We start from the raw sequence: 26,406 nt of genomic DNA on the forward strand, positions 1-26,406 counted from the left end.
TGTATACTCCTTTGTGTATGTAATATTGACATTAATTGTGTATTATATGTATAAAATTGCTGATATATATATATATATATATATATATATATATATATATATATATATTTATATTTATATTTTTTTATATACATTAGTGGTCTCCATAAAAAATTTTCGGTGTTGTCTACATCTGTGAGCTTTATGGGGATATTGATATACTTGTTGAATTTTTTTTTTTTTTTAGATTTGTAATTTTAGTAGAGATGAGCGAACAGTGTTCTATCGAACTCATGTTCGATCGGATATTAGGCTGTTCGGCATGTTCGAATCGAATCGAACACCGCGTGGTAAAGTGCGCCATTACTCGATTCCCCTCCCACCTTCCCTGGCGCCTTTTTTGCTCCAATAACAGCGCAGGGTAGGTGGGACAGGAACTACGACACCGGTGACGTTGAAAAAAGTAGGCAAAACCCATTGGCTGCCGAAAACATGTGACCTCTAATTTAAAAGAACAGCGACGCCCAGCTTCGCGTCATTCTGAGCTTGCAATTCACCGGGGACGGAGGTTTCCTTCCAGTTAGCTAGGGGTTAGATTCTGGGTAGGCAGGGACAGGCTAGGATAGGAAGGAGAAGACAACCAACAGCTCTTATAAGAGCTAAATTCCAGGGAGAAGCTTGTCAGTGTAACGTGGCACTGACGGGCTCAATCGCCGCAACCCAGCTTTTCGCGGATCCTGAATGGAATACACTGACAGTGTATTCCCGTATACCCGATTTATACCCCCGATACCCGTTCCAACGGTGTGCCCCCCCACCTTCACCCCAGAAATACACTGCAAGTCCCCTAGCAATAGAATTGGGGCTATATACACCCACTATTTTTGCTACTGCCATATAGTGCCATTGTCTGACTGGGAATTCAAAGAATATATTGGGGTTACGTGCACCCACAATTTTTGCTACTGGTATATAGTGCCATTGTCTGACTGGGAATTCAAAGAATATATTGGGGTTATAAATACCCTCATTTCTTGCTACTGGTATGTAGTGCCATTGTCTGACTGGGAATTCAAAGAATATATTGGGGTTACAAATACCCTCATTTCTTGCTACTGGTATATAGTGCCATTGTCTGACTGGGAATTCAAAGAATATATTGGGGTTACAAATACCCTCATTTCTTGCTACTGCCATATAGTGCCAGTTTCTGACTGGTAATTCAAAGAATATATTGGGGTTACAAATACCCTCATTTCTTCCTACTGCCATATAGTGCCATTGTCTGACTGGGAATTCAAAGAATATATTGGGGTTACAAATACCCTCATTTCTTGCTACTGCCATATAGTGCCAGTTTCTGACTGGTAATTCAAAGAATATATTGGGGTTACGTGCACCCACAATTTTTGCTACTGGTATATAGTGCCATTGTCTGACTGGGAATTCAAAGAATATATTGGGGTTACAAATACCCTCATTTCTTGCTACTGCCATATAGTGCCAGTTTCTGACTGGGAATTCAAAGAATATATTGGGGTTACAAATACCCTCATTTCTTGCTACTGCCATATAGTGCCAGTTTCTGACTGGTAATTCAAAGAATATATTGGGGTTATAAATACCCTCATTTCTTGCTACTGCCATATAGTGCCAGTTTCTGACTGGTAATTCAAAGAATATATTGGGGTTACGTGCACCCACAATTTTTGCTACTGGTATATAGTGCCAATTTCTAACTGGGAATTCAAAATGCGCAAGGCTCCCGGAAAGGGACGTGGACGAGGCCGTGGGCGAGGTCGGGGGAATGGTTCTGGTGAGCAAGGTAGCAGTGAAGCCACAGGGCATCCCGTGCCTACTCCTGTGGGGCAGCAAGCATTGCGCCACTCCACAGTGCCAGGGTTGCTTGCCACATTAACTAAACTGCAGGGTACAAACCTTAGTAGGCCCGAGAACCAGGAACAGGTCTTGCAATGGCTGTCAGAGAACGCTTACAGCACATTGTCCAGCAGCCAGTCAGACTCTGCCTCCTCTCCTCCTATTACCCAACAGTCTTGTCCTCCTTCCTCCCAAAATTCCCAAGCTTCACAGAACAATAACCCCAACTGTCCCTGCTCCCCAGAGCTGTTCTCCGCTCCTTTCATTGTCCCTCAACCTGCCTCTCCACGTCACGATTCCACGAACCTAACAGAGGAGCATCTGTGTCCAGATGCTCAAACACTAGAGTCTCCTCCATCTCCGTTCGATTTGGTGGTGGATGACCAGCAACCCACCCTCATCGACGATGATGTGACGCAGTTGCCGTCAGGGCATCCAGTTGACCGGCGCATTGTGCGGGAGGAGGAGATGAGACAGGAGTTGGAAGAGGAAGTGGTGGATGATGAGGACACTGACCCGACCTGGACAGGGGGGATGTCAAGCGGGGAAAGTAGTGTGGATTTTGAGGCAAGTGCAGCACCAAAAAGGGTAGCCAGAGGCAGAGGTCAGCAGCTTGGGCGAAGCCAGGCCACACCCGGAATCTCCCAAGATGTTCCAGTTCGTACCCAGCCCCGAAAAACTCCCACCTCGAGGGCACGTTTCTCGAAGGTGTGGAGTTTTTTCAAGGAATGCGCCGAGGACAGATATAGTGTTGTCTGCACAATTTGCCCCTCGAAATTGATTAGGGGCTCTGAGAAGAGCAACCTGTCCACCACTTCAATGCGCCGTCATTTGGAATCTAAGCACTGGAATCAGTGGCAGGCAGCAACGGCAGGACAAAGGCCGCCTGCCGTTCACGCCACTGCCACTGCTGACTGTGCTGGCGATGCACTCCAGAGGACGAGCCAGGACACCACTTCATCTGCCTCCGCCACTTTGTTGACTTCTCCCTCATCCTCCCCTGTTCCTGTCTTATCTCCTTCTCCTGCACCATCAAAGGCACCATCAGGCGCTTCTTTACAACAACCCACCATCTCTCAGACATTGGAGCGGCGGCAGAAATACACTGCTAACCACCCACACGCGCAAGCCTTGAACGCCAACATCGCTAAACTGCTGGCCCAGGAGATGTTGGCGTTCAGGCTTGTTGAAACTCCCGCCTTCCTTGACCTGATGGCAACTGCGGCACCTCGCTATGCCGTCCCTAGCCGTCACTACTTCTCCCGGTGTGCCGTCCCCGCCTTGCACCAGCACGTGTCACTCAACATCAGGCGGGCCCTTAGTTCCGCGCTTTGCACAAAGGTCCACTTGACCACCGACGCGTGGACAAGTGCATGCGGACAGGGACGCTACATTTCACTGATGGCACACTGGGTGAATGTAGTTGAGGCTGGGACTGCTTCCCAAACTGGCCCGGTGTACCTCGTCTCCCCGCCTAACATTCCTGGCAGGGACACGAGAAGAACACCCCCCTCCTCCTCCTCCTCCGCCACCGCCTCCTCCTCCGCTGTTAGATTGACCCCAGCTACGAGTTGGAAACGTTGCAGCACTGGCGTTGGTAGACGTCAGCAGGCTGTGCTGAAGCTGATCAGCTTGGGGGACAGACAGCACACTGCCTCCGAGGTGAGGGATGCCCTCCTCGATGAGACGGCAATATGGTTTGAGCCGCTGCACCTGGGCCCAGGCATGGTCGTTTGTGATAACGGCCGGAACCTGGTAGCAGCTCTGGAGCTTGCCGGACTCCAACATGTTTCATGCCTGGCCCACGTCTTCAACCTAGTGGTGCAACGTTTCCTAAAGAGCTACCCCAATGTTCCAGAGCTACTGGTGAAAGTGCGGCGCATGTGCGCCCACTTTCGCAAGTCGACAGTAGCCGCTGCTAGCTTAAAATCTCTCCAGCAACGCCTGCATGTGCCACAACACCGGCTTTTGTGCGACGTCCCCACACGCTGGAACTCAACGTTTCAGATGTTGAATAGAGTGGTTGAGCAGCAGAGACCTTTGATGGAATACCAGCTACAAAACCCTAGGGTGCCACAAAGTCAGCTGCCTCAGTTTCACATCCATGAGTGGCCATGGATGAGAGACCTTTGTGACATCCTACGGGTCTTTGAGGAGTCCACAAGGAGGGTGAGCTCTGAGGATGCGATGGTGAGCCTTACAATCCCGCTCTTGTGTGTTCTGAGAGAATCCCTGATTGACATCAGGGATAACTCAGATCACACAGAGGAGTTAGGGATAGCATCCGATCCGTCACAGCTGGAGAGTAGGTCCACACATCTGTCCGCTTCACTGCGTTTAATGGAGGAGGAGGAGGAGGAGGAAGAAGAGTTGTCCGATGATGTGATGGTGATACAGGAGGCTTCCGGGCAACTTCGAATCGTCCCATTGTTGCAGCGCGGATGGGTAGACATGGAGGATGAGGAGGAAATGGAGATTGAACTTTCCGGTGGGGCCAGAGGAGTCATGCCAACTAACACTGTGGCAGACATGGCTGAGTTCATGTTGGGGTGCTTTACAACCGACAAGCGTATTGTCAAAATCATGGAGGACAACCAGTACTGGATCTTTGCTATCCTTGACCCCCGGTATAAAAACAACATCTCGTCTTTTATTCCGGTAGAGGGGAGGGCCAATCGCATCAATGCTTGCCACAGGCAATTGGTGCAGAATATGATGGAGATGTTTCCAGCATGTGACGTTGGCGGCAGGGAGGGCAGTTCCTCCAGTAGGCAACCAAGTTCTCACCGGTCCACACAAACGAGGGGCACACTGTCTAAGGTCTGGGACACCTTGATGGCACCCCCTCGCCAAAGTGCCGCCACGGAGGGTCCTAGTGTCACCAGGCGTGAGAAGTATAGGCGCATGTTGCGGGAATACCTTTCCGACCACAGCCCTGTCCTCTCCGACCCCTCTGCGCCCTACACGTATTGGGTGTCGAAGTTGGACCTGTGGCTTGAACTTGCCCTATATGCCTTGGAGGTGCTGTCCTGTCCTGCCGCCAGCGTCCTATCTGAGAGGGTGTTCAGTGCAGCCGGTGGCATCATCACTGACAAGCGCACCCGTCTGTCAGCTGAGAGTGCCGACCGGCTCACTTTGATAAAAATGAACCACCACTGGATAGAGCCTTCATTTTTGTGCCCACCTGTGTAAAGCACCCCAACATGAAACTCCATGTCTGTACTCAACCTCTCCAATTCCTCCGCATCCTCATACTCATCCACCATAAGCGTTGCACAATTCTGCTAATACTAGGCTCCCTCCACCCTGATTTCCCCCAACTCTGCTGGTTAGAGGCTCCCTCCACCCTGCTTTCCCACAACTCTGCTGGTTAGAGGCTCCCTCCACCCTGATTTCCACCAACTCTGCTGGTTAGAGGCTCCCTCCACCCTGCTTTCCCACAACTCTGCTGGTTAGAGGCTCCCTCCACCCTGATTTCCACCAACTCTGCTGGTTAGAGGCTCCCTCCACCATGAATTGGTCCAAACTGGGGTTTTTAGAGGCTCCCTCCACCATGAATTGGTCCAAACTGGGGTTTTTAGAGGCTCCCTCCACCATGAATTTGCCCAAACTGGGCTGTTTAGAGGCTCCCTCCACCATGAATTGGTCCAAACTGGGGTTTTTAGAGGCTCCCTCCATCATGAATTGTTCCAAACTGGGCTGGTTAGAGGCTCCCTCCACCATGAATTGGTCCAAACTGGGTTTTCTAGAGGCTCCCTCCACCATGAATTGGTCCAAACTGGGCTGGTTAGAGGCTCCCTCCACCATGAATTGGTCCAAACTGGGCTGGTTAGAGGCTCCCTCCACCATGAATTTGCCCAAACTGGGCTGGTTAGAGGCTCCCTCCACCATGAATTTGCCCAAACTGGGCTGGTTAGAGGCTCCCTCCACCATGAATTTGCCCAAACTGGGCTGTTTAGAGGCTCCCTCCATCATGAATTGGTCCAAACTCTGCTGGTTAGAGGCTCAATCCACCCTGATTTTCAAAACAAATGTTGGTGCCAACCTCAACTTACTACAAGGGCCAAATTCACTGCTGGTGACAAGCTCTCCTCACTGCAAGTGCCAAATACACATGTTTCAAGGTGTTTTCCTACTGTCAGAGATGTGGTATTGAGTGTGTAAAGTGTGTAGTTGTTAGGCTGTGATGTTGGGGTAATAGAGGGTCTTTGGTGTGTTAGATGCCCCCAGACATGCTTCCCCTGCTGTCCCAGTGTCATTCCAGAGGTGTTGGCATCATTTCCTGGGGTGTCATAGTGGACTTGGTGACCCTCCAGACACGGATTTGAGTTTCCCCCTTAACGAGTATCTGTTCCCCCATAGACTATAATGGGGTTCGAAACCCGTTCGAACACACGAACATTGAGCGGCTGTTCGATTCGAATTTCGAACCTCGAACATTTTAGTGTTCGCTCATCTCTAAATTTTAGATAAATTACACCAAAAATTATAAATTATTCAAATTATTGCTAAAATTCACTCCAGCTTCTCACTGGCATAGGTTTGAATGTTCATAAGAAAAACCTAATGTGCCTCAAGCAAAAGCTCACAATTTGACACTTAAGAATACCTTTAACATGTGTCTTGCTCTCCAAGGTATGAGTTCTTGGCAATAGGGTTAAAGGAGTTTCCAATTTGATGTTTAAAGGGATCCTATCATTCAGACGGCATTTTTTCTCAGTACCACATCGGAATAGCCTTAAGAAAGGCTATTCTTCTCCTACCTTTCATTGTCTTCTCCATGCTGCCGTTCGCCTACAATCCTGGTTCTTGTTGGTATGTAAATGATTTCTTTCGCAGCACTGGGGGCGTCCCCAATGCTGCAAGAGAACTCTCACCAGCCGCCATAGTAATGTATAGAATCTCCCATAAAATAGTGGGAAAAAAAAAATAAAAATTAAGCTTTAAAAAATATAATAAAATAATATAAATAAAAGTTCTAAATCCCTCCTTTCCCTAGAATACATATAAAAGTAGAAAATGACTGTGAAACACATTATACACATTAGGTATCCCTGTGTGTGACAGTGCCCAGTCTACTGAATATAGGGTATCTGCAGTGCTCCTGTTCCGTGGGGAAGGGGATAATAGGAGCACTGCAGATACCCTATATTCAGTCAGGCTGAATTACAAGTGGGGGGGGGGGGGGAGAACAGTCCTCAAGCTCAACGAAGGGGCAGACAGACAACCAAAACACCTCCTCCCCTTCCCCAGCAACTACTGCACCCAAAAACTTCAGCCGTTTTAATTTCTGAAATTTTCCAGTAGCTGCTGCATTTTCCCCCCTAGGCTTATACTCGAGTCAATAAGTTTTCACAGTTTTCTGTGATAAAATTAGGGGCCTCTGCTTATACTCGGGTCGGCTTATACTCAAGTGTATACAGTATTTATCTTTTGGTTATTCTATGTTTATATCCAGACATTTAATGATATAGGTTGTTCTGTCAGTGAATGACTTACAGGGATAGCTATTGCTCACTGATAGGACTGCCCCATGACTAGACTATGAAGTATGCAAAAAGAAATGGCTGTCACTTGCTGGTAGGCCTGCCGCATGACCAGACAAATGTGCATATAGATATGTCTGTGGCAAAGCATAGAGCAAAGCTATAAATGAATAAAATACAAGTTATGCTGAACCTTCTCCCACAACACACTATATCCGTCTGCTGTAAAACTTGCTGTCTGCAGATTGGACTTTGAGTCTAAATCCTTATTACACAAGGCATAGTTTGATATATAGTACAATAAAAGGGTTTTCCCCATCTCTGCAGGTTACCACCTCTCCACCAGATGAGGTATAACTTTCCTATCAGTGGGGGTCTGACTTCTGAAACCTCTTCCTCCATTCTGAATTGAGTGGTGGTCCCGTAGCTTTTATCATTCCATTTATTTCAGTGTTGCAGGTAGCCAAAGTACATCCTCAAAGGATGCTCAGGGAAACTTGTGTGCCCGCCCTTCTGATGGGGTTGGGGTCTAGGAGTGTTTGATTGGACTTCTATCCTTTATCCTATAATAAGTGTTTATACTTCTATCTCAGTCTCTGAACGTAAAGTTCGGGTTCTTTTCCCATTTTTAATATCTCTGCTTGTTGTCTCGTAATAATCATATCCTTAGAATTCTCCCTTTCCTGTGTTGTTACTCATGGGATTGGTTACTGTGACTGTTTGCCTTGTTTGATGGTATATTTACAAAGCTTATTACTGAATAAGTCCCCAACTCCCTATTGAAAAGTGGAATTGGTGGTAATTCCCAGGTGTCAATTTATTCATCTTTTCTATCATGAAAAATGGGCAAGGCATCGTTCTTAAAAAGGACTTGCGATTGCTTGTGAGGGTACCTTGGCATTCCTGTACCAATTTTCAGACTGACATTGTAGTTTCAGGAACGGGCTTTTTCTTTCCTGATCTTTACACTGGGTTCACACTTGCGTTCGGCAGTCCGTTCTCAGGTTTCAGTCTTCTGCATCTAGAAGACGGAAATCTGTCATGCAGAGTCTGGCCGTGAGCGCTTTATGCTCTACGCAGCGAAACAGTGCTTTGTTTTTTTTTTTAAATAGGACACAGAGTACTGCATGTCTGACTCTGTGTCCGTTTAAAAAAAGAACAAAAAAAACCCTCTTTCGCCGCGGGCATAAAATGCTCACCGGCGCTCACGGCCGGACACCTTTCAGACCCATTCAAATGAGAGAGTCTTGCAGCTTTCCATCTCCTGCTCGGTTTTGTGAAAGAAACGGAAACTTGCAAAACTGACTCCCAGGCGCAGATGTGAACAAGCCCTTAGTAACAACTCCAGTATTACATTCACATGCGTTGTAGGTTTGGGATGACCTGTCGTAGGCTTATGGATGACTGGATTATTAAAGAAAGGTTATTTGCTCCTGTAGATGATGCGGAATAATACTGTGGGATGGATAGTCTTGGATTAGAAAACAAGGGCTCCTTTATTTCATAGACAAAGTTTAATTCCAAAATGGCTGTGTTGATGAAGATAAATGTTGTGGCCACTGTAAATCTTGGATTAATCTGATGTCCGCCCAGTACACTAGATATTAGACTATATTGGGAGTCCTCCGAACATTTCTATGCTCTTCTATGCATTGGATACAGACAGGGTTTGGAAAAATGCCGTATGTATGTAGTCATTACATCCGAAATTGTTGGAATTATCAGTTAAAAGTTTTGGGTGAAATTTTAAAATATCATGTTCGTTTAATGAAGCGGTTTTGGTTTGAGTTCCTTGCTGAGGGTTAGACATGTGGCATAGGTATGCAATGCTCTGTCCATAGATGTGTTAACCAAAATGTCCTCTTCCTCTACATGTACCATTTCACCTGCTGAGTGTATTCTTATTCTCCTCATATGAGAGCATTTGTGGTGAGCCAGAATTCACACCTGCAGCAGTGTCATGTCAGCCTGGCTTTGTTTGCCGCAGTCCCTTAGCATGGACAAGTGGGTGCTAATAGGCAGCTGAGTGTGTGTGTGTGTGTGTGTGTGTGTGTGGTGCTCATTGTGTGCCCCTGGGTGACAAGCTCTAGCTGCTCTCGGTGTGTCTGGAGAAGGTGACTGCAGTGGGAGCGCTGACTGTTATGGGGTAGAGAGGAGAATGTGCTCATTGTCCGGCCCTGACAAGAGTGCTCTGTGTTTTGGCCTGGCATTTCTACAGCCTCTGTGTGGTGGAAACCCCTGCCTGTGTGACAGACACAAATAGACTAAGACTGCAAACCAGTTATTAAGATCCCTCTGGCCTGTGTTGTGAGTTTAGAGACAGGGTTGGGTGGTGCTTTTGTCTTGCAACTGCAGACGTAGTCTGCATAGCGTGTATGTGGGTGGAAGCAGTAGTCTGTCGTCATCCAGCCATCATACAGACTTTATTAGGGTAATATATACTGTAGTGCTAAATATCTGGAGGGCCTCACATGCCTTGCTGTGTGTGTAACAGAAGGTGTATACAGCAGGGTTTAGTCTGCACGTGTTGGTTAGTCGTGAGGGGATGTTCAGGACAGTAGTCTGGTAATGTAACAGTGGAGACAGAAGGTATAGTACGGCTCACGCCTGTCTGGCTTTTGCATCCAGAAAGCAAATCTGTGTAGTAGAGCTGTAAAGTCTCCCATTATTATCTCTATCACAGCTAGGAGTGAATTTTGGTGCAAAAGTGGCCTTTATCATACATTTTGGTCCAGAGTCTGTGGTGAGATGTGTGATGATCTCCACCCGCTGTATAATGCAGTTGCGGCTGATGACATTAATACCGGTGCAAATACTTCACAGCTTGGAGATCTGGTTATACAAGTTCCAGTAATCATTATAAGGACTTGTGTATGCATGTCCCTAAAGAGGACCTGTCATCTCTCCTGACATGTCTGAATTATTAAAAGCCAAAATAGAACAATTATTGAGCATCTTTTCTTAGAATTCTGTTTTGTGCTGTTTCTCTGTTACTTCAACTAGAAATTTATGACTAAACTGGGTGTTACCAGGTAAGGTGGAGGTCCATCTTAGGTGTACTATAACATGCCTGTGTTTTTATTCACGTTACTCGTCATTTTAATTGGTGTAGAGTCGCGGGTACTGCTAGTGTGTGTGTATATGTGTGTGTATGTATGTGTATATATATATATATATATATATATATATATATATATATATATATATATATAAAATGTGTGTGTGTGTGTATAAAATATTTCTCTGTTTGTTCTTTGTGCAACCAAACGATGCATCAGGTGTCCAGGAAGGTTTTAGACCGGGCCACAACTGTCTTGGATGTTCCGTTCCTGAGATATAGTATTCCCAAAACGATGACCTGCATTAGCCAATACAAACCTGCAAGTCTTTCACTCCTATTCCAACTACCATACACAGGGTCACTCCACATGCGCTCAGCATTACGCCAGGTGTACCCAGCACTGATATCCAACACCGATATCCACACTATCACACATGGGAGGATTAGATACACAGCTCAGCACACATACAGTATTAGATACACAGCTTAGCACAGGGTATCGCACGTCAGAGGATTAGATACCCAGGTCAGCATACACCATCACAAATCAGGGGATTAGATGCATAGCTCAGCACATACTATTACACATGGGAGGATTAGATATGCAGCTCAGTATGCAGTATCACCCATCAGAGGATTAGATACACAGCTCCAAACACACAATCACACATTAGAGCTTTACTCCAGGTTTCCAGAACAACCCCACCATTTTTCTTGACTGCTGTAGGTCAGCTTTAAAGGGGCAAGGCACTGTTGATGACACTGTTACATAAGTTCACATTCACACAGCTTTACTACAGGTATCCATAACAACCGATCGCAGGTTTTTCACTGATATCCAAACTGAGATCACATGATGCTTATGGACATACACACAAATGACATACAAAATACATCAGTGCAAAAATGGGCAATTGTTATGGGGCCACCAAACAAACAGAACATGTAATCTACCCGTGCGAAGCCGGGGTCCTCCTGCTAGTAATAAATAACTACGTGCAATAACTGTTATAACTTATCGGCCTTTACTCGCTGGTCACTCCAGTGCTGATACACGAGTGGTCCTTAGCGGACTTTATCTTTTTCCTGTAGTGAGGATGTGCAGTGTGTACATGGGGCTGGTGCTGTTCTGATGGAACGACAGCACTCATATTGCATGGGAATAATTTATCAACTCCCTTTTGCCACAGAAGTTGAATAAAATAGTTGTAAACTGGCAATTTGTAACTATTTAATGACACTTGAGGCTATAATGGCTGCATGTGGTTTTTATTCGCTGGCATTTTCACTTACACCCCGAAAACTGCATACATATTAGAATCTATGACAACCGCAGATTTTTGCCTTGGCACAAGGCTACAAGATGGAAGCAACTATTTCCATCTCATTGTAAATTAAGAGCACGCTCTGCTGGGGCCAGGGACCTCAAGACTAGCATAAAATATGCCAGGATTGATCAATTCCCTCCCATGTTTCTAATGATTTGCAGGTTATTTCTTGTCATTTACTAATGGTTTGTGAATAGTAACACTGAACCTTTTTCTTCTTTCTACAGGGCTTACTCCTTGGTGGATTCCAGTCAAGTCTCCACGTTCCTTATTTCAATCCTACTCATAGTTTATGGCAGCTTCAGGTTTGTTATGACCAGTTTCACTGTATAAATGTGATGCATTTTGTGTCCTGAAAGGGGTTACTACTAATCTTTCATTGTAAGGGTATATTCTCAGGCAATCTCTCATAGCTGACAGCTCTATAAAATGTGATGAACAGCTGCTAATGAACTTTGGAGCCATTTGCCACAAAATATGTAATTAGTGATTTTTATGAGAGGTTTACAATATGACCTACTTCTTGTGGGTATGACTAATATGTTAAAAGCATACCTGGACTTTTGACAATAGAAATGCTGTTAGTTGAGATATTATAGGGAACCTTTCATCTGTAGGGTAGCATGAAATCCTGACTTACTCCCTCATTACAGTTAACCATGGTTTAGGCTAGCTGCACATGACTTTCACCCATGAAACTCGGTCCATGTGATAGCCAGATTTACCGTCCTGAACTTCGTGCTAGCTGTATAGCCATATAGTTATCTATGATTCTAGGAGCCCCTGCCTCCCAGCAATGTATTTTTCTGTACTGTAGTTGGTGCGGGACAGTATGTCGCTGGGAGGTAGGGACTCCTACCATCGATGGTAACTAGGATGCTGTGAGTCCTGCTCCCAGCATGAAGTTCAAGCCATTAACACATGGACCAAATTTCACGGGTGTGCAGCTAGCTTTACTCAGACATGCTGCAGTGTTTGAGAGAAGATTGTTATAAAAACACTCTGGACACACAAGGGGTGACACATTTAAGCAGCTTCTCTTTGGTCTCTCCCCACTGGGCTCAGCGTGATTGACAGGACTCTTCCTATTTTCTTATCACAATTTTTAGATATGTGATTAGACTTACATTTTTTATTATTATTATTATTATTATTATATATAAAATAAATTTAAACATGGCAGCTTTATTGCGAAACTATGGAAGTAAAGACACGACCTATTGTTAGCTTATGTTGGGATGTGTGTTTTTGTTTTTTTGAGGGTTTTTTTTCACATCTCTTTAGAAATTGCACATCTTTTGAGAAATAGTTTTTCTCTTCTCTTCTAGGTCTCTTAACATGGACTTTGAAAATCAAGATAAAGAGAAGGACAGCAGTAGCTCTCCAGGAGCATTTAGTGGGAACAGCACCAATAATAGTAAGACATGACTTCAGCTTACGTCCCCTGTGTAATCCTGTGTTAGCTGCCTACTTTTATTTCATTCTAGTGTCTTCTACGGTGCTGCTTTTACACAAATCTCTAACTTTAGGGTGCAATCTCCTTTATGGGAAAGTGGTATTCCAGTCTCATAAAATGAAGGAATATTGCTGGGATAATTCATGACTTTGTAATCATTGAAGATCTGACCTCTGGAACTCCTACTGAGCTGTAGAATAAGAGACATGAGGCTCCTTCTGTTCCTTGCGCAGTGTTGCTTATGGCTACTCGCTGAGAAGCTGTTCCTTTCAAGTAAATAGGAGCGGCCCTGCATCCCCTTCACTCTTAGAAGGCATGCTCCACCTATTACAAAGCGATGGCATATGGTAACACAGTGCAAAAAGGGCTGTGCAGCACAAACGACAGGCGAGAGAACAAGGAAAGCACACAGACACTGGGACTCTTGGTCCACACACTGATTAGTGAAATTATGGTTTTATACAGCAGACTGGTGCTAATGCCTGCAATCGGTGCCCGCACAGTGTATAGTGAAAGGGTTTTCTATTGAGTATTTTGATTTAAAAATAGGACGGTTCTTTTGATATTGATTTAAAAAAAAAAAAAAAATTATTGTAATTTTTTGATATTCACTATGTTCTCCTTATGGATTTCTCCAGCCAGGTTAATGGCTGTTGGTTAATTTTGCTCTATAGGGCAGTAGTTGGTCATCATGTATGTTCTATAGTCTCAGCCTGGCTGAATATAGCTTATCTGCAGTGCTCCTATTAACGCCTTCCTGATGAAACAGGAGCACTGCAGATACCCTATATTCAGTAGACCGGGCACTTTCAGACACAGGATACGTAATGTGTATGTGTTTCATAGTAATTTTCTACTTTGAGGGCAGGTTCACACCAGCGCCCGATCTCCGTTATGCAGAAACTGGGCAGGAGACGGAAATCGTCAGGCAGTTTTCAAACCCATGGGTTTGAAAAGTGTCCGCTGGTGAGCGTCTTCTGCTCTCCACAGCGAAACCTTTTTTTTTTTTTTTTTTTTTTTTTTTTTTAAACTGGGCACAGTCGGACAGCTCCTGAGGGCATCTCCGCTGTTAACTCTAGCTCGCGCCTCTGATCTCTGATTGCAGGCATAAGCTTTGGCATTACCGCTGTAAGCGTTACAGCGGAGGTGCTGGTTGCTATGGCGACCGCTCTGCAGAGCGGCACCGTTACACTTACAGACCCGGCATCCGGACCTGGCATCCAGACACTGGGGTGGGTGCCGGGTACATTTCAAACTGCAGAAGTACTTACAGTACTTCTGCTAGCACGCCAGGAAGCAGACACACACCGGTGCGGGCCTGAGCTTACGTCGGCCAAGTCACCCGGCGTGTGATGGAGGGATTGGGGGGGCAGGGTCTGCGTTCCTGGCCTGCTAGCAGAAAATTACCGTAAAGACTCTAGTATAAGCTGAGGAACACTTTTTCAGCGCAAAAACTGTGCTGAAAAACTCGGCTTCTACTCAAGTATATACAGTATATCTATAAATGTTTAATTCCTGCTTTAGAATGTGTTTACCTTTTTTTCTATGTTCTCTGGCATGTTCTTTTAATTCAAATACTTGTTTTGCATTTAATGGCTTTTGTAATACCTTCTGTCTGGTATGACACCTGTTCTTCCACTTCTCACAGTGTTAGGCTGGTTGCAGACAACAGTGCTGCAACTGGCCTGCCGTGATTTAAAAACACAGGCTGCACCCGGGGGGCACAGGTACAGTGCCTTGCGAAAGTATTCAGCCCTCTTGAACTTTTCCACCTTTTGCCACATTTCAGGCTTCAAACATAAAGATATCAAATTTTAATTTTTTGGGGGAAAAATCAACAACAAGTGGGACACAATTGTGAAGTGAAATTAAATTTATTGGATACTTTAAGCTTTTTTAACAAATAAAAAACGGAAAAGTGGGGTGTGCAAATTTATTTGGCCCCTTTACTTTCAGTGCAGCAAACTTGCTCCGTTCAGTTCAGTGAGGATTTCTGAATGATCCAACATTGTCCTAAATGACTGATGATGATAAATAGAATCCACCTGTGTGTAACCAAGTCTCCATATAAATGCACCTGCTCTGTCATAGGCTCAGGGTTCTGTCTAAAGCGCAGAGAGCATCATGAAGACCAAGGAACACACCAGACAGGTCCGAGATATTGTTGTGGAGAAGTTTAAAGCCGGATTTGGATACAAAAAGATTTCCCAAGCTTTAAACATCACAAGGAGCACTGTGCAAGCAATCATATTGAAATGGAAGGAGTATCAGACCACTGCAAATCTACCAAGACCCAGCCGTCCCTCTAAACTTTCATCTCAAAAAAGAAGACTGATCAGAGTTGCAGCCAAGAGGCCCATGATCTCTCTGGATGAACTGCAGATATCTATAGTTGAGGTGGGAGAGTCTGTCCATAGGACAACAATCAGTCATACACTGCACAAATCTGGCCTTTATGGAAGAGTGGCAAGAAGAAAGCCATTTCTCAAAGATATCCATAAAAAGTCTTGTTTAAAGTTTGCCACAAGCAACCTGGGAGACACCAAACCTGTGGAAGAAGGTGCTCTGGTCAGATGAAACCAAAATCAAACTTTTTGGCTGCAAAGCAAAACAATATTTTTGGCGTAAAAGCAACACAGCTCATCACCCTGTACACACCATCCCCACTGTCAAACTTGGTGGTGGCAGCATCATGGTTTGGTCCTGTTTTTCTTCAGCAGGGACAGGGAAGATGGTTAAAATTGATGGGAAGATGGATGGAGGAAATACAGGACCATTCTGGAAGAAAACCTGTTGGAGTCTGCAGAAGACCTGAGACTGGGACGGAGATTTATCTTCCAACAAGACAATGATCCAAAACATAAAGTAAAATCTACAATGGAATGGTTCACAAATGAAGGTATCCAGGTGTTAGAATGCCCAAGTCAAAGTCCAGACCTGAATCCAATCGAGAATCTGTGGAAAGAGCTGAAAACTGCTGTTCACAAACGCTCTTCATCCAACCTCACTGAGCTCCAGCTGTTTTGCAAGGAAGAATGGGCAAGAATTTCAGTCTCTCGATGTGCAAAACTGATAGAGACGTACCCCAAGTGACTTGCCAAGTGACTTGTAGCTGTAATCGCAGCAAAAGGTGGTGCGACTAAGTATTATTGCAAGGGGGACGAATAATATTGCACGCCCCTATTTTCAATTTTTTTTATTCGCTTAAAATATCCAATAAATTTCTTTCCACTTCACAACTGTGTCCCACTTGTCGTTGATTCCCCCCCCCCCCAAAAAAAAAACCCCCCAAAACAAAACATTTTTTATATCTTTGTTTGAAGCCTGAAATGTGGCAAAAGGTTGAAAAATGTACACGTAGTGCTTCCGCAGCTCCTTTCATTAAATGAATAGGAGCCGTGGAAAAACAGGTCCTATTTCTGTCCTATCTGATGTAGCCTGGACTGTTAGCTCACACACAGGATTGTGAAAATCAGTCGTGTGTTCGGGCTCATAGAAAAGAATGGGTCAGGTTGCTCACCGTGAATACACGGATAGCATACTGACCTGCAGCATGGTCGTCTGCAACCAGCCTTTAACCCTTTTTTTTTTTTTTTTTTTTCCAGCGCATTTATGAAATATAGTAATCTCGTTTCCAAGTGAATAGAGATAACTATGAGAGAGCACTTGAAATATATCCCAGAATATTTTGTGTACCAGGTGCAGTCATGGCCAAAGGTTTTGTGGCTGACACATTTTGATTTTCCAAAGTCTGCTGCTTCAGTAACCATAGAGTACCTGATTCAAAGATCTGAAGCACCAGAAACCACAAAATGTTACTTTCCTCTCCTGGTTGCCTGCTGCCCAAGGTTCTCCGGACAGCCAAAGATGTTGGGGGACTGCTGTGTCCTGTGATTGGGCTTCATTGGTACATGGCCGTGTGACAGTGTCACAAGCATGAGCTACGTGACTTGTAATTGGGCCTCAGCAGTCCCTGATATAATTAATAAACTCAGAAGAAGATTAAGATGAATTTTGGAGCCCGGTGAAGGTGTTATAAATTGTTTGCTGTTCTCCTATGGGCCTCCAATAATCATACTCTCAGTATAATAGTAGTCCCTGTTTGGATGTGTTCGGTCCAAGCAAAACTGCAGGAAAAGGCTTAAAAATAATATAACCACCAAACAAGATAACATACAACCTAACATTGATTATCTGAATTTTGGTGTTAGGCAGACTGTAAGCGAGTGAAGACCTCATTGGTATCGCTTACTTTTTCTTTTCTGGGCAATCATTCATTTATATGTCCCAAACAGGCAGAAGCTTCATTAAAGAAAATAACTTTACCCCAGTCCTCTGCAGTCCAATCCCTGCAGAATGTCAGTCTGTCCTTAATGTTTTTCATGGAGAGAATTGGCTTTTGAAAGAATGATGGAGCTACTTTCACGTTCTAGCCACATGATTGCCCTACTTTACGTCTGTAGACACAAATGAGTAATGTTGCTCCAGCTTGCAAAATTTAGTAATTTGTCTAGTTGTCAAATGTCTATGGCCTGCTTATCCTCTTCCCGACATCCGCCGTAATAGTACGGTGCTGCGAGGAAGGACTTCCCGCAAACTACGGCGGCATCATGTTGTGCACACAGAAACTGTGCGCACCATGCCCTGCGGGTGTCAGCCGTATGTTACGGCTGACACCCTCCGGGTCTCCGTCCTATTCCTTAGAGAAACTGGATAGGGGATGGCTTCCTGGTGGTCAGTTTTAAAACCCATTCATTTGAATGGGTTTTAAAAGCACACCGCTGGTGTCCGTATGCTGCGCCTCTGCGGGCGAAACAGGTTTTTTTTTTTTTTTGGGGCCGGACACAAAGTTCTGCTTGTCCGACCCCAAAAAAACTGTTTCCCCCACAGAGGTGCTGCATACGGACACCAGCGGTTTGCTTTAAAACCCATTCAAATGAATGGGTTTTAAAACGGACCACCAAGAAGCTGTTCCCTATCCAGTTTCTCTGTGGAATAGGACGGGACCCGGCAGGCAGATACGGGCGCAAGTGTGAACGCCCCCTAACACCCACAGTCGGAACTGGGTCCGATCGTGGGTGTTAACCCCTGAGGTGCTGCGGTCAAACATGACTGCGGCATCTCAGGGGTTTCCTTATGTTCCGGGGTCCCGATCAGCAGCAGTAAATAAGTTACAGGCACCCTAAAATGGTGGCATTGAATAGTACATCTCATTTCAGAAACAACAAGCCCTCATATGGCCACATGGATAGAATTTTATATATATATATATATATATATATATATATATATATATATATATATATATATATATATATATATATATATATATATATATATATATATATATATATATATATATATATATATAATGTTGTGTGTGTGTGTGTATAATCTCGTACAATCACAAAACCCCAAAAAAATCGCTAAATCATTGACATTACTGGCTGTAGCAAGAAGGAAATGTATAAGCTGGGACACCCCATATTTAGAGCTTATGAGGGAGAATACACCAGTGCTGATGCCTCAAATTCAAAATTTCCACCAAATGTCCTATTTTTTCATAATTAAACAAAACATCTCAACCTAAATTTACCACTATGAAGAAGTACAATGTGTCACGGAAAAACAATATCAAAATTACTTTGAGCTAAAGTGTTCCAAAGTTATTCTGCATTAAGTGACATGTTGGATTTGGAAATCCAGCTCTGTCAGGAAATCAAAAATTGGCTTCAGTGGGAAGGGCATAAACAAAACAGGCTCTTCACATTTGTGTGGAAAAATCATATGAACAACACTGAAAAAATTACCACACAATCGTAAAATATAATAAAGTTTATTTCAACTAAGTAAAAAGGATAACAACATAAGACAATACATGAGGGGATATAGTATACATAAATATACAGATGTACCAGCACAGGCGCCTTCACACGGTGAGGTATGCATGAGATGTAGATTTTTAGTACTGGATAGCAGTTTATACAGCATATATGACCTTATGTTATGTATAAGTTGTGATTGGGATACGTTATGTATCTGGGTATACTTGAGCATTGTTAATATCTGGTCAATATGGTTATAATATTTTTCAGTTCTGTTCTACTTAAATCTTAGCTACCTACTATGCTGGTACATCTGTATATTTATGTATAGTATATCCCCTCATGTATTGTCTTATGTTGTTATCCTTTTTACTAGTTGAAATAAACGTTATTATATTTTATGATTGTGTGGTAATTATTCAGTGTTGTTCAGTGGGAAGGGGTTAAAAGTTTTTCCCACTAATACTCTATTGGTCTACATTTAAATGTTATGAGAACACTGGTTTCCAAGTGCTATCGAATGCATCATTATGAGTGAAGTAGTAGTGTGCATGCTTGGCCATCTTTACTGTACTCTTATTAATGGGAATATCCCATTAATAAAGCTCTGCTGTCAATCATATCCCTCTAAATTGTTGAATTTGTGCTTCAGTGAGATGTACATACTCTGAAGTATTTTTTTGTCAAGACCCAAACCTAGGGCCAAACAAATATGTTTATTGCAGTCTTGTGTGATAAGCTATAGGATCAAATACATGAGACTATTATTTCTAATTTCAATGGGAGCGTTCACACTACCGTCATTGTCCGGCGACGTAGGTTTTTTCTGTCCGCTTGAAAAGTCGGACATCTTTACAAATGGACAGTTAAGGACAGGCACGGAGTGCAAAAGAACGCACCCGATCGCCCTTTAAATGAATGAAGACTGTCACGGACACAGCTAGTTTCCGCTGGCAATGTCTGTGCGAGATTTTGAACGGACATTAGGAGCGGACACTGACGGTAGTGTGAATGCCCCAATGGTGTAGAGATAGACGGGTGTGTCAAAATAAACTTTCAATATTGCCAAGTAAAATATAAAACAATGTGAATTTGTTCTCAGTCTTGTGTTATTTTACTTCTAAAGAAGTTGATGCACTTTCTTCCCTGGAGCTTTATCTTCATGTAATGTAACAACATAATCTATCTGTTGCAAATATTCCATCACTATACGTGCATACTCTACACTAAACCTCAACAACCAATGAAATGCTTTCCTTTTGCTGAAGAGGCTCAATATTACAACTTTTTGGTTTATGATAGTACAGTGCAGATGATCAAGCCAAGCAAACATTTAGGAATAGTTGAACTTCTTCCACAGATTGTGAATCATCTTAACAATGTCACAAATTTCTATCTTCTCCAGGTATCCAGACTATCGACTCTACTCAGGCTTTGTTCCTTCCTATTGGAGCCTCAGTGTCTCTTCTGGTCATGTTCTTCTTCTTTGACTCTGTTCAGGTGGTGTTCACGATTTGCACTGCAGGTGAGTATTTTTTCTTGTCCTCATCAACCCTGGCCGTACACGTAAGATAGTTAGCTGCAGACCTTTGCAAGATCCAGCTATTTCTGCCAAAGATCTGCAGAGAAATATGTTGTGTGTAGCCAGCCAGCTTAAGAATGACATTGAGTTTATAAAGAAGGAAACTAATGCCCAGTTTCTCTTTCAGTTCTTGCAACAATAGCATTTGCGTTTCTCTTGCTCCCTATGTGCCAGTATTTAACCAGGCCCTGCTCTCCGCAGAATAAGTAAGTGTGTTTTGTTGTACTCTGGAGAATGGAATCACTAATGCACAGATGCAAAGAGTTTTTTTTTTCTTCTTTTTATAATGAGGGGTCAGTACATTTTTACCTGTAGGATCAGGCTCAATATATGGAACATCAGTTTCAAGTAATAGAACTTTTGTCCAGCCTTAGAATAGAAGTATCAGTCAAATTACTTTATTAAACATCTGGTTAGGGAGGCTATCAGCTTACATATTAGGGTATTACAGTATGCACCATACCCCTAGAACAGTAGTAGATACAGACTAAGACTAGATTCACACCTGCACCTGGTATCCACTCGGTGATGCAAGCAGGACTTTTCTCTCCACATTTTTGCGCCCTTTTGGGGCAGAAATCAGTGAACCCCATTATAGTCTATGGGGGTCTTCTGGTTTCCACAGGTAACTGCTCTTTTTAAGTGGATTAGGTTTCCATTCGTGGGGTCACCAAGCAGACCCCGCAAACAGAAACCCAAATACAGGTGTGAACCTAGCATAAAAGATAATCCACTCTTTAGCTTAGGCTCAGCACTCTGGAAAAATAGTGGCGCTCAATGGTAGAATGCAGTGTCCAATATACAGTGAGTACAGAAAGTATTCAGATCCCTTTAAATTTTTCACTCTTTATTTTGTTACAGCCATTTGCTAAATTCAAAAAAAGTTAATTTCATTTCTCATTAATGTAGACTCCACACTCAATCTTGACAGAAAAAAAAAAAACCTGACATGTAGATATTTTTGCAAATTCATTAAAAAACAAAAATATCACATGGTCATAAGTATTCAGACCCTTTGCTCAGTATTGAGTATTTGCACCCTTTTGAGCTAGTACAGCCATGAGTCTTCTTGGGAATAATGCAACAAGTTTTTCACATCTGGATTTGGGGATCCTCTTCCATTCTTCCTTGCAGATCATCTCCAGTTCCGTCAGGTTGGATGGTGAATGTTGGTGGACGGCCATTTTCAGGTCTCGCCAGAGATGCTCAATTGGGTTTAGGTCAGGGCTTTTGTTGGGCCAGTCAAGAATGGTCACAGAGTTGTTCCGAAGCCACTCCTTTGTTATTTTAGCTGTGTGCTTAGGGTCATTGTCTTGTCGAATGGTGAACCTTTGGCCCAGTCTGAGGTCCAGAGCACTCTGAAAGAGGTTTTCTTCCAGGTATCTCTGTACTTGGCCGCATTTGTCTTTCCTTCAATTGCACCAGTCATTCTGTCCCTGCAGCTGAAAAACACCCCCATAGCATGATGCTGCCACCACCATGTTTTTCTGTTTGGATTGTATTGGGCAGGTCATAAGAAGTACCTGGTTTTCTCCACACATACTACTTGGAATTAATAGAGAATAGAGAATCTTATTTCTCATAGTCTGAGAGTCCTTCATGTGTTTTTTGGCAAACTCTATGCAGGCTTTCATGTGTCTTGCACTGAGGAGAAGCTTCCTTTGGGTCTCACTGCCATAAAGCCCCAACTGGTGGAGGGCTGCAGTGATAGTTAACTTTGTGGAACTTTCTCCCATCTCCCTACTGCATCTCTGGAGCTCAGCCACAGTGATCTTTGTGTTCTTCTTTACCTCTTTCACCAAGGTTTTCTCCCCCGATTGCTCAGTTTGGCTGGACGGCCAGGTCTAAGAAGAGTTCTGGTCGTTCCAAACATCTTCCATTTAAGAATTATGGAGGCCACTGTGCTCTCAGGAACCTTCAGTGCTGCAGAAATTCTTTTGTAACCTTGGTCAGATCTGTGCTTTGCCACAGTTCTGTCTCTGAACTCCTTGGGCAGTTCCTTTGCCCTCATGATTCTCATTTGCTCTGACATGCACTGTGACCTATGAGGTCTTATATAGACAGGTTTGTGCCTTTCCTAATAAAGTCCAATCAATTTAATTAAATACAGCTGCACTCCGATGAAGGAGTAGAACCATCTCAAGGAGGATAAGAAGGAAATGGACAGCATATGAGTTAAGTGTCACAGTAAAGGGTCTAAATACTTATGACCATGCGATATTTCAGTTTTTCTTTTTTAATAAATTCGCAAAAATATGTACATTTGTTTTTTTTCCTGTCAAGATGGGTTGTGAGTGTACATTAATCTATATTATAAAAATGAATTTATGTCTGTCTGTTGGTCTGTCTGTCCTTTAATGCGAACCAAACGACTAGACCGATCTTCACCAAATTTGGTACAGAGATACTTCAGGTATCCGGGAAGGTTTAAGACGAGACTCCAACTCGCTCGGACGTACCGTTGCTGAGATACAGCATTCCAAACACAATGCCCCCCCCCCCCCCTCCCTTAGCCAATACAAACCTGCAAGTCTTTCACTCATATTCCAACTGCAATACACATGGTCACTCCACATACACAACCCAACACTGATATCCAAACTGAGATACACGCATCAGAAGATTAGATACACAGATCAGCACACAGTATCACACGCCAGAGGATTAGATACACGCGTCTGCACACAGTCCCACAAACCAGAGGATTAAATACGCGCTTCTGCACACAGTTCCACATGCCGAAGGATTAGATACACGCTTCTGCACAAAGTACCAAACGCCGGGGGATTGGATACATGCGTCTGCACACAGTACCACATGCCAAAGGATTGGATACACGCATCTGCACACAGTTCCACACACCAGAGCATAAGATATGCACGTCTGCACACAGTACCACATGCTGTAGGATTAGATACGTGCATCTACACACAGTTCCACATGCCGTAGGATTAGATACGCGCCTCTTCACACAATACCACACGGGAGGATTAGATACGTGTGTCTGCACACAGTACCACACTTTGGAGGATTAGATACATGCCTCTGCACACAGTACCACAAGCCAGAGAATTAGATACGTATCTAAGCACACAGTACCACAAGGGGAGGATTAGATATGTGCATCTGCACACAGTACCACATGCCGTAGGATTAGATACGCGCGTCTACACACAGTTCCACACGCTGTAGGATTAGATACGCACCTCATCACACAATACCACACAGGGGTGGATTAGATACGCGCATCTGCACACAGTTCCACACACCAGAGGATTAGATAAGCACGTCTGCACACAATACCACACACACACCATAGGATTAGATATGCGCATCTGCACACAGTACCACATGCCGTAGGATTAGGTACACGCGTCTACACACAGTTCCACATGCCGTAGGATTAGATACGCGCCTCTTCACACAATACCACACAGGGGAGGATTAGATACGTGGGTCTGAACACAGTACCACATGCCAGATAATTAGATACGCGTCTCAGCACACAGTACCACACGGGGGAGGATTAGATACGCGCAGCTGCGCACAGTGCCTCACGCCAGAGGATTAGATACACCTGTCTGCACACAGTACCACACGCCAGAGGATTAGATACGCGCGTCTGCACATAATGCCACATGCCGTAAGATTAGATATGCACGTCTGCACACAGTTTCAATTACCGGATGATTAGATACGTGCCTCTTCACACAATGCCACATGGGGGAGGATTAGATGCACACATCTGCACACAGTACCACACGCCGGAGGATTAGGTATGTGCATCTGCACACAGTACCACACCAACAAGGATTAGATACTTGCGTCTAAACACAGTACTACACGGGGAAGGATTAGATACAACTTTACTCCAGGTATCCATAACAACTGATCACAGGTTTTTCACTGATATCCAAAATGAGATATACATAATCACATGACACTTATGGACATACACACAAACTACATACAAAATACACCAGTGCAAAATTGGACATTTCTTATGGGGCCACTACACAAACATAAAATGTAATATAGCAAAAAAAAGGTACAAAAAGGTTCAGCTCACCCACAGCAATGAGGAAGGAACAATGGTTCCGCAACGCGTCTGCGTTTTTTAGGGGGTTTACATTTCTTTTCTTTATTTTGTGATCGACATCAAATTTTTTGTCATTTTATGATGTTTTCTGATTAAAAGTTATATTTTACCATCGGAGAGTTGCCGGAGAAATTTGTTTTTGCCGTATAAAATGTAATATACCCATGCGAAGCCGGGTCCTCCCTCTAGTGTGAAATAAAATTAACTTGTGATTTTTAGCAAATGTCTGCAGTGACTCCAAGAGTGAAAAATGTAACTGGGTCTGAATACTTTCCGTAGCCACTGTATTATGCTTGGTTCACGGAATACGAAAGCAGGTGTTAAGGAGGCATTAGAAACCATAGCATTCAGCTCCTTAAAGATAAGGTGATCTTTTAAAGAACTTCAAAGTTGACTGTAGTATTCACAGCAAAGTGCACTGAAGGGGGATAGACTCATCCACCATAGGAATATTAATAAATAAAACTTTACTTTTATTAGATATTCTTTAAAACTGGACACAAACAAAAGTATAAAAAACTTGTCCCTCACCAATACCCGCTATATACAAAAATGAGCGATATATAGGGAGAGGAGATACTGCATTAGTTGTCCCTGCAAAGCCTCACTTACTCCCTAATTAATGAAAGATAGCCACCAGCAACATCACAGATTGAAATATGAACAAGACCGTATACATAGACACAATGGAGTGCTCCCCCACCCGTCTGAGGCTACTGGCCTAACGCCACACCAACAGAGAAGGGAGGTACCATCGGTCAGGTCACTGCTCAAATTGTCCGTGTATGGGTAGTATCACTAACTTCTCAATTTGACCCTACGCGTTTCTTCTCTATGGGAGAGAATCATCAGGGGTCTATCTGTAAGTTCCTCGCTCCAGGAACATAAACATAGCATACAGCAAAAAGCGGTAGATGTTCTGACCGCTAGCAGGACCGCCGCTCAAATGTTCAGCGGTCAACCAAATCAAATGACATTCACATTTGTGTGTTTGTTTTTTTTTCAGGATTTCTTTTGGATGCTGTGGCCGTTTTACAGTGGCAGAGCTGCTATCATTTTCTCTATCTGTCATGCTAGTTCTTATCTGGGTACTGACAGGCCACTGGCTGCTCATGGATGGTGAGTTTTTTTATTTTCTTTTGCAGTGGTTTATTTAGATAGTTAAGGATCCTGTTACGCGGCCATATATGGGCCATAACGTACAGTTTTTCAGGTGCCTCTGTTTCCCAGCCCAGGGGTCCTTTGACCTGAGGTTAAAACTGACTTATGGTGTTATAAGCTTCGAACTACTGTGGCTTTACTGTCCTGCACTCACTGAATGATGTAACTGGAGGACGCTAGAGCTGCAGTAGTTTTCTGGTGCTGTGATTCTGCCAACACATGGACCATAGTTAGATTACAGCTGTGTGAAAAGACCCAAAGTGATGCAGAGATACCATACACATTTTAAGAACCTTGGAATTACTTGCACTTTTGGCTGTAAAGCCGTTTCTTCTCTGTCCCTGTACAATATCTTGTAGTTGAATAGAACACATTACCATGTTTGGAACACATTAAATGAATTTCCTTTTTGAACAATCCATTACTTTGTTTCTCTTTCTAGCCCTTGCAATGGGACTGTGTGTGGCAATGATTGCCTTTGTCCGCCTGCCCAGCCTGAAGGTTTCCTGTCTCTTACTTTCAGGGTTGCTCATATATGATGTTTTTTGGGT

The 26,406-nt window shown here is 43.7% G+C and overlaps 1 protein-coding gene across 1 annotated transcript in view; it reads left to right on the forward strand.

Annotated features, from left to right (window-relative positions):
* Positions 1 to 26,406, forward strand: part of SPPL3 (signal peptide peptidase like 3) — a 55,748-nt gene that overhangs the window by 26,099 nt on the left and 3,243 nt on the right. Inside the window, exons 2-7 of the mRNA XM_075276470.1 lie at positions 11,960 to 12,037; positions 13,061 to 13,149; positions 20,419 to 20,538; positions 20,723 to 20,801; positions 25,701 to 25,813; positions 26,298 to 26,404. Coding sequence (XP_075132571.1) covers positions 11,960 to 12,037; positions 13,061 to 13,149; positions 20,419 to 20,538; positions 20,723 to 20,801; positions 25,701 to 25,813; positions 26,298 to 26,404 — 586 coding nt within the window. The remainder of the gene's footprint in view (positions 1 to 11,959; positions 12,038 to 13,060; positions 13,150 to 20,418; positions 20,539 to 20,722; positions 20,802 to 25,700; positions 25,814 to 26,297; positions 26,405 to 26,406) is intronic.

The sequence above is a fragment of the Leptodactylus fuscus genome, chromosome 1 (assembly GCF_031893055.1).
Source record: "Leptodactylus fuscus isolate aLepFus1 chromosome 1, aLepFus1.hap2, whole genome shotgun sequence".
NCBI lineage: Eukaryota > Metazoa > Chordata > Amphibia > Anura > Leptodactylidae > Leptodactylus > Leptodactylus fuscus.